Here is a 9576-nt window from a genome sequence, read left to right as displayed (position 1 = left end):
AATGAGTTTAACCAACTCCAGCCTTCCAGAAGGATGAAATTCTTCTCCAGCTGCTGCACCCCATACTGCTGAAGTCTTTTGAATCTTCCCCAAGGTGTTTCCAAGAACACTTCCTACCTGCTGGAGTGTTGCAATGTTGCAGCCCTTTAGGGTCCTGCAGTAAGCTGAGTCCTTTTCCCTAACAGAACTTTTTGTAGAAGGAGAGCTGCTCTTTCAGTCCTTCGTGAGGTTGTTACCCACTACACTGAAGCTGCTTTCAGTATTTTGAGTTCCTGGTGTTTTCAGTCTGACAGTACTGTACAAAGGGATGGGTAGGCGACACAGATGAGCAGAGTAGCTCTCAGTTCTAGTTTGTAGTTGGTGTTCTTTCTCTCCTGGAAATGAGTGGGAGGGGCCTTTTTTGGTTACCTCAGAATCTGTATAAATACAGAGCTAAAAGCTTACATTCGTTTTAAAAATATAACTGAGAGTTGCATGTGAGCATGCTGCAGAGCTCCTGGTGGTGCTGCAGCTCCTGCGTGCTCACCGATGGCAGTGCTGTCAGAGCTAAGAGCCCAAGTGCTCAAGCAGAGAGCTTCCCAACCTACTTCTGCATTATTTAGTGGAGAGCAGATGTAGAGCTCCCCATGGTATTGAATCTGGCCAAAGCTAAGTCAGCCCTTTGGTCACGGTGACTCAGGTCATCTGGATGCAGGCCTGCACTTTTTGGCTGGACTCAGTGTGTTGGTGTCCAAGGATGGAGGAGAAGCAGAGACTGGGCTCATTTTGAAATGAAAGCTGCATCTGTAGTTTGATTTCAAGAGATACATTTGATGACAGAGAAGGAAACCACTGTGCCTGCTCTGTTTTGGCTTTTCTTTAGCTTAAAAAGCATTGATTTTCTGATCATTGCTTACTTTGATTGCCACAAAATATTTCTCTAGTGGTAGAGTTGGTGTTTTCCTTCCTGAATCAGCCTGGCCAGGTTTTGATTTAGAAGGTCAGTTGCTTTAAGGTTGATGCTGACCTATTGATTCTCCTAGAGGTGTGCTGGCACTGATCTGTTTAAACTTCATCATGTGCTGTGGACCAGATGTAGAGGCAGCATCATTAGCTTCCATGTGGGTTAGAGGCTGGGAATCTAAACTAATGGAAAAAGTAACTGGAGTAAAAGAAAACCTTCACTTGTTGTGATACAGTGTAGAAGTCAGGATAATATGGTGAAATGCAGTCGTTCAGATTTCTCCCAAGCAAGTTAACTTTATTAAAGCTTCTGAAGTACCTCACACAAAGTGATATTCTGTTGTTGAGCATGTGCAGTTTGATTTGGTCATCACTCCTTTGAAAGTGGATTGTCCCTGTCAGCAAACGTTGATTTGCTTGTTTAAAACCTCATAGCAGCTGGAATCAAAAGCTTTACACTTAAACCAAAATTATTATTAAGAAGGTAATCTCTGATCATGCTGCTACCAGCAATATTTAATGTATGTTAAATAATTAAAAGTACTAATGTGAGACCTTGAAGTGCATGGTGAATGCAATTAGCTGCATTAGGTCTAGTTAGAGGAGTCCTTTGATGTCTACCAAAAAACCCCAGCAAACCAGCTAGGATTTAAATGAGAACCCCTCTGTGTAATGCAGTGATTTTGCTTCTCCTGTCCAGCTACAGCTCTGTACAGCCCAACTGGGTGTTGGTTTTGGCTACAAGGGGCACAAACAGCGGCCCCCCTCCCTACCCCCCCCCATTTTTCCACACTGCTTTCCCCATTCCAGACCAGGCTTGTCTCTGCTCTTGTCCCACTTAGCTGGTTAAGGTGACACAGGTGGCAGTGGCTCTGTGAATGTGTCACAGGGAGCAAATGTAAGAAATAAAGTGGTCTGCAGTAATAAAATGGAGCACCTAACACCTAATGGAAATGCTGATTTTTCTTCACAGTAGATGGTTTTCTGGTCTGCAGAAGGCAAGATGAAGGGCTGGAAGAAGTTATCCGTTGTGGGATAGCAATTGAGGGGTTATGGCTAGGGAAACCAGTGTCCCTCCAGAATGACACAGGCTTGTTCCTTGGCTTCAGTTGTGTAACAAATGCCTGGCTGGTATAGAGGTGCAATGGTGCTGGATATTAGTTCTGTGTTGGTGGTTGTGGCAGAGGGCTTGGGCTGTGTTACAATTTTTGTGTCTGCCAGTCAAGCTGACTGTTGAGTCTCTCCTCTTGGTATTGCAGAATACAATGTTTGGCCTTGGAAGCCTGCTACAGCCACTAGTAGGATGCAGAGGTGATGGGGAGGTATGCAGCATGCCCTGATCAGGGAACCTGTGCACCACTAACTCATCAAGCTCTGTTCTCCTGCAGGAGGAGACGTGGCTTCAAGGCAGGGCATGCAGAAAGCTCAGGTGGGAGGGTGAGAATTGCTAGAAAAGACTGGAGGAAAGGCCACTTGCAGGCCACACTCAATGCAGTACATAAAACGCCACATTCACTTAGCTGCATGGTATGCCTTTCTGCAGCAGAGTTGAAGAATGTTGCTTTTGAGTTGCACATCCTGAAAGTATCGATCTTCAAGGCTGGAGCTGTGCACGCTCTGAATGTCAATGTCTCTCTTTCCAGCTGCAATGCATGCTGCTTTCTCTCCAGGACTGTGAGCTTTGATACTCAGAAGAGAAAACAGAAAGATGCCATCTGAGAGGTGCCTGAGGTACAGTACTTGAGAGCATGTGTGTGAAGTCATTCACGCTTAGGATGATGTTTGCTAAAACATCAGTCAACAGATACTAGAAAAGTGAAATTAGTATCTTTGTTCATCAGTAATTGACATTATTTAATGTACACTCACGTTATAGTCTGCAAAATATTGCTCTCTTGTTGTCACTTAGCTCTAGCAAAGTGAAGCATGCCCAGGATTGATGTAGGTCCCACAATCTCTTCTGTTCTCTTCTTTATACCTTTGTTTACACTTGGAAGTTGTGATTGTGGAAGCCTTCTCTAGAGACTTAGATTCTCATCAGTATAAATTGGAGTAGTTTCACAGATTCCAAAGTGGTGTTTTGTTCCAGAGGATTTGCAGACTTCATTTGTTTCTGTTTGCTTGAACAGTTTTGTTGTCTCTCCCTTCTGCGCTAGAAAAGGGAGCTGTAAACATCCTGCCCCTCACAACAAACAAAAACCCTGCAGCACTTCATAGATGTGGATGACCTGAAATGGTCTGAAAGCATTTGGTAACACAGTGTGAGACTGAAACAGGCTGCCTAAGACCATGCTCTTTGTTCTTGTAGTAGGACTAGTTCCATCCATCTATGCTCCTTTCCACTAACACATTAGTCTGAGCTGCTAAAAAGTATTCTGCTGCCCCATTAACCTAGGCCCTTTGTTCTTCTGGCTTCACTCTGAAATTACCCTGATTTAATCCTGTGGGTTCAGCTGGCTTCCAGTGCAGCAAATGAAAATCAGAGCAACTGAGGGTTTCAAAGCCAGGTATGCAATCAGGTTTCATAACTTTGTCCTGCTGAGGATTCCTTGTGATGTCTATACCAGAGAAAGGTTTCTGCCTGACAGGGCTTGTGACTACTTTTTGCTTGTCAAGAACTATCGAATAATCTCGTTTTAGACATAGCTGTTGTGTGTTTCTGGCAATCTGCTTTTCTCCTTCATTTTGTGGATGAAATCTTTCCCCTATCTCCTCTCAGTGTTCATGAAATGCTGACAGGTCAGAGGCTGTGTCAATCCAGCTCCCACAACGATGCTGTCCTGGCTGCCCTGAACCAGCAGAGGAGCGATGGCACTCTGTGTGATGTCACCCTGATTGCTGAGGAGCAGAAGTTCCATGCTCACAAGGCAGTCCTGGCAGCCTGCAGTGACTACTTCCGAGTAAGCACAAAGGTTTTACTTTCTCTTTTCTTATTATAAAGATTCAAAATGACCCTATGTGGAGGGGACAGGTATGTCTATAGCTATCATACTGAACAAGCTGCACATGGGAGCCTGTAGAATACTCAGGATTATTGCCCAGGCAGTGAACAGAAATGGGTGTTTCCAGAGGGTGATGAAGGAGGAGAGAAGATTTATGTAGAATGAGATGAACGACCATCTAGAGGTGCCAGATCTTTCTCTGCTGGTCATAAAGACTACACCCACATGCTTCAAAGGTAGCTGTTAATAGTATGTAGGTTTATTTCTGACCTTAGTTTTCCCTGGATTTTCTTGGGAGGAATTGTTGGATGAACCTTGCAAATTTTCTAATCCCGAAGTCTTTGTCATAGGAAACAAACTTCTCAGTAGTTTGTGTGGGATGTAAGCACAGGACTGCAGTCAGGGGACTCTGGGAACATCAGATGTTGGAGTTGCCTAAAACTGAGATGACAACACTGAACATCAGTGTGACACAAAGAACTTACCTACTGCAGCTTCTGGTTTCTATGACTCAGATGTGATTAATGCACCCATCTGCCTTCAGCTCTGTCTGGAGGTCTGTGAAGCAGTTCTTGTGATCTCCTAGACTACTCCAGAAACATGGTGTTCTGCGCAGGCTCTGTCAGGAGCAGCCAGCTTTGTTTGCTCTCTCTCTTTTGTCACTGAAAAGCAGCTTGTAAAGGCACTGAATATTTGCTTTCTGCAGAGACCTTTCATGGTTTTCTCTGTGTTCTGTGTCTACTTTAATTTAGATGGAGCTACTTCTAACATTGTTATGTTTGCTTGATTAGATCAGTTGGGCAGCATTCTTATTTTTTTCCAAAATGACTGTTCTTTCTTTCTCTTCCTGCAAAGGGAAGTTTGCTCAAGCTTTAGAAGGGTAACTGACTGTGTCTGGGCCATTATACGTGGAAGACTTAACAAGGTCAGACAGAAGCTGTCTTACCAGGTTTTGAGGTTATAGTCTGGAGTAAAATCTTAATTTGCTTTTCCAAGACAAGCTAGACATCTGAGCTGCAGCAAGATCTGAAGGGCCAGCATGCTGGGCTGCCTGCCTTTCCTTTTCCTAGTGGATATAGGTAGTCTTGCAACTCCAGTTGTGCCCAAACCTTGGAATTAAATCCTGAACGTGACACCTGATTTAGGAGTTTGCTGTACCTGTACACCAGCACGTGGTGGTGTTTTCTTTAAGAACAAAATCCCTTAGGGAATTGTACAGAATAACTGGATTTTTAATGCAGTCTAACTGCAAGATTAGACTCTTGAAAAGTAGAGGGTTTTGGTTTGCTTTGTGTTCAGGATCTCCTGAAGGACCTCTTCTTCCCAAAAAAGCTAAGGAATTCAGTAGTTTGCTCTGTACTCCAGAAGACTCATGTAAAGAGCAGTAACCACAGATATTTTTATGACCTCTATTTTAAACCACAAGCAGCTTTTCAGACAAGCTTCTCCATGTGGCATGCTGGGCTTGGTGTTGGTGTGGGTCTGATGCAGTGAGAGCAGGCAGCTGGGCTGGTGAGTTTGTGCAGTGTGGCAGTTCTGGCAAGCTCAGTCATTTTCAGTTAGAAGATTCTTTCTCTTTTTTCTTTTTTCCCTCTGGGAGCAAGATGAAATGTTACTGCATGACTTCATTAGGAGGCATTTACAGTGCTGGCAGGTGATTACGTAACCCCAAGATTTCCTGGTACAAAATGCACTGGTTTTCCATCTCCTTTCTTCTGCCTTATTTTTCCTTTGAGTGGGTTCATAGTCATAGGACTTTGCTCTTCCTCAAACAGATGCAGATTCTCCTTGCGATCTGGATGAACAAAATAGTATCAACTAACTAGAATCAGTTTTAGAATGTCAGTCACATTCTAATTTATTTCCACAATGAGCATGTTCAGTTCTTAGAAGACCCTTTCTTCTCTGAAAGGAGCCAGACAGCTACTTACTCTGCATACAGACTTTGTACTTAACACTGTCCCAATTGATTCTTGCACAGTTCCTTCTCAGGATGTTTGTGTGCTGCCTTTCCTCCTTGTCAGCAGAGCTGTTTTCCATGCACACAGCATTGCAGAGTGCTTGCTTGTTTCAGCCTTTTGAGCAGCTTGTGTTGTCAGAGCAAATGTCTTTCTGTTGCAGTTCTTATCATGTGTAAAGGAATTGGTTGCAATTCTGCCACTGCTGGATGAGGGACAATGCAGTGTCTTGTTCTGAGTTATCCCCTTGAGTAGGTTTAATTGCTTTTGTAGGCTCTATCAGCAAAAGGATGTGGAAAACCAAAATAAAATGGTCAATGAACTGGTTTTATTCTTTGGCCTTTGTGTAACTAATGCCTATGAACAGTTTGTGCAGAGTGATGGATACATCAATAAAGGTTGTTGTGGCACTTCAGGGCACTTCTGCAGTCAAACTAGGCTGTAAGCTTACTGGAGAGCAGGATTTACAGTCGTGGTGGGAGATAGGGGTGGTTTAAAAGAAGAGGAGGGTGTCTGGTTCCAGCCCTCATAAAATGGGCCAGATATGCCATGTATCCAGTGCAGAGCTTCATAAAATGGGCTGCTTCCAGGGTCAGCATTAGGCTGCTGATGTAACAAGGGTGGTTTGGCAGTTATTCTGCAGAACAGAAGAAAGTTGTTGTAGTTTACTATTGGTTGGGATATTTGGCTGCCACTGCCTAATGGCATTTACATTATATAGGGCTTTTTAAGAAGCTAATTATCACGTCTAAGGTTGTTACTCCAGTTCTGTTTGGAGCCTTGCTGTAAAACTGGTCATCTGTGTGTGTGCGCTGAGATGGGGAACTTGTCCTCATGGCCCTCTAGGAAGCTACTTTGAAAAAATCCGCCCCTTAGAGGTGTCAACATTTTGATTGTGGTTCTTTCTGCAAAAAGAAATCACAAGAAGCTATGCCTCCCTGAAAGAAACATGTGGTAGTTAAAGTGCTAGTTCAGGAGCTGGCTGACATTTATGCCAGTTTTATTTTGGGCTTGCTTTTGATATCATTTGCTAAAATCATCGAAGGCTATGAACAATGGGCTGATGCCTTCACTGGGAAGCATTAAACCAATTTAAGCCAAAATTTGCAAGTGTGACTCCTACTGTTCTGTGCTTGACTGGAGGTGCTGGAAAAAAATACAACTTTAGTTCTGGTGCTTGCTTTGTACTTGGAAAGGCAGGGTGAACTCGGGGTGCCTGTTGTGAGCAGGGGCGTCCGGCAGGCTTTGCATGCTGCTGGCCTGACAGGGCACAGGGAAACAATCATTTGGGTGTGCAGGACCACCTGTGGTGACTCAGTCATTTTGAAATATTGAAACTAATGAGGTTACTGTAGCTGTAGCATTCACTGTTAATTTATTTTATTCTGGTGTAGGCTTGCACATGAAAATTGTGAATGATGTTTGTCTACAGTGCAGCTTAGCCTGCTTTTGACTTGTGATGGTTTGAAACTGTCTTTTTAATTTTTCCTTGCAAAGTTCAGTACAGAGAAAGTGAAAGAATGTAAATAAGTCACTATTGGGTGTAAGAAAGCAAAATAACGATTGTTCTAAACACTTCCATTGGATAGATAGAAATGTTTAAGAACTATTACCCAAAACAAAGTAGGCACTCTGCACATTCTGCGTTCGGCAGTGGGGGCAGTTGCTGGGCTGTCTGGCTGCTGTTTCTTCTTCTCTTCTGGCTGAAGATAACACACTGACCTTGGCAGCTAAGTTAACAACTTTCTGCTTAACTAACTCTGCTTCTCTGTCCAGGGGGGTCTGGGGGGGAAGCTCCTGGGAGAGGGAGGCCCCTTTGGGAGGGTCCCCTTGGGGGGAAGCAAAGGGAGATCGATTGTGCTTTTTCTGTTGATTATATATATTTATGAATGTTGTGAATTTTGTATATTTGTACATATTCATTGCATTTCATTGTAGATTTTAGACTTTGCTTGTAAATACAGCTTTTCGTTTGCTTCCAGACTGGGCTAGCCTGGTTATTGTTGGTGGGGGGGGAATTTCGGCTCACACCGACACACTTTTTATTTTTGGCGCTCCAACTCGGGGCTCGATTGCTTGTGATTTATTTCTGCTCAGATTAGGAAGCAAAATGAAGCTGTTTTGGATTTTGAGTAATTTTATTTCCTCTGTTATCAGTGTGATTGTTTACAGATGGGCTGTTTCCTGCATGATAGACAAGATTGTGAGATATGTGGCATATAAGTCGTTTCTTTGGGTTAAGAATAAGTTACTGAATGTTGGTGAATTCTGTTATGGTCTTATTGGGCTAAGAAGCTATGATAACTCAACTATGGATCTGCTAGCAGACACATATGAGTTTGTTACTCCTCTTACAACTACAGAGGGTCTTTGGAAACAGTGGTACCTTAGATATCTTGTACTAGCCTTAATCTTAATTTTGTTGCTTCTTGGAATAATCATATGGCTACTGATAGCACTGTATCAAGAAAGACATAAGGCTACTTGCTCTTCCAACTCTGCTGTGAATGTGAAAACCAAGCCAGTAAATTTGGTTGCCACTATCACCAGAAAGCGCAAAGGAGCTGCAGGAGGAGATGCAGATGCTGCAGGAGATGGTGCAGATGGAGATGAGGGTCCTTCTACTCAGGGTCCCTCTCTTAAGAAAGATCCTTCTGATGAGGAAGAGAGGGTTAGCCTTAAAACTCTGGTAGACCTCTTGAGACCCCACATGGATGATGGAGATGTAGGTCAGGATGTAGACCCTAGTAGATTAGCAACTGCTGGTAGTGCCTCTGAACTCAAAGAAATTCAACGGAGGATTAAAATAGGATTATGGGGACAGCGACCTCAGGATGATGATGATGATGATGATGATGAGGATGACATACAGTCAGCTAATGCACCCAGACAGGAAATTAGACATGTGAGGAAGGATTACATCAGAGGAGATAATGAGCCAGTCCTGTCTTGGCTAGCCAGGTGTTTTGATATGGGAGCCCCAGCATTGGTGGTAGGTGACAAGTCGGCCTCTCAGTTGGGGATGCTCTCAAAGGATACAGGCATAGACAGGCACCTAGGCAAGTGCATTGGTAAAGTTTCTCTGTGGGCACGCCTCCTACTGGCAGTCTCGCTGAGGTACCCCAGCAGAGATGATTTACCATGGAACCCTAAGCCTTGGACCACAATAGCTGAGGGAATCAAGCGTCTGAGAGAGTTTGCTGTGAGAGAAGTAATGTATGGAGATCATAAGACTCTGAATCCTGATGAAATTCCTGTTGGAACAGGCCTTGCCAAAAAGCTCATTAAGCTTGCTCCTCCTAATTATGCTACTATTCTGGCAAGCAGGATTGTGGCAAGAAATTATGGTGGAGTGCCTCCTACTGTTGGCCATTTCACTGACCAAATGAGGCAGTTGGAGGATAGTCTTGCACGTACTTCTTTGGTTTCAGCCATTGAAACTTTGTCTGGAGAAATGAAGAATTGCATGAAAGAGCTGAAGGAGGAACTTAAAACCTCCATATCCAACTTGATGAAGGGGGATGATTCTAATTCCTCTTCCTCCAGATGGATACAAGTTTCAGCTGTTAGGAACAGACGTGCTCCAAGGAGGCCATTCCAAAATAGGTCAAACCAAAACAGACAGCAGAGGCAATCACGTGGCAGTATCTGGATAACTCTGCGTGATCAGTTTGGTGAGAACATGAACAGATGGGATGGTCAACCAACTTCTGATCTTTTCAAGAGGTTACGGG

At 43.7% G+C, this 9576-nt stretch overlaps 1 protein-coding gene across 7 annotated transcripts in view; it reads left to right on the top strand.

Annotated features, from left to right (window-relative positions):
- The first annotated feature begins 2650 nt into the window (after positions 1-2650).
- KLHL32 (kelch like family member 32) overlaps positions 2651-9576 on the top strand; it is a 54090-nt gene continuing 47164 nt past the window's right edge. For all 7 annotated transcript variants that reach the window (XM_054393062.1, XM_054393061.1, XM_054393060.1 and 4 more), the window contains exons 1-2: positions 2651-2673; positions 3662-3842. In XM_054393062.1, coding sequence (XP_054249037.1) covers positions 2651-2673; positions 3662-3842 — 204 coding nt within the window. The remainder of the gene's footprint in view (positions 2674-3661; positions 3843-9576) is intronic.

The sequence above is a fragment of the Indicator indicator genome, chromosome 27 (assembly GCF_027791375.1).
Source record: "Indicator indicator isolate 239-I01 chromosome 27, UM_Iind_1.1, whole genome shotgun sequence".
Taxonomy (NCBI): Eukaryota; Metazoa; Chordata; class Aves; order Piciformes; family Indicatoridae; genus Indicator; species Indicator indicator.
The sequence above is the reverse complement of the archived record's forward strand: the minus strand, read 5'-3'. Positions and strand labels throughout refer to the sequence as shown.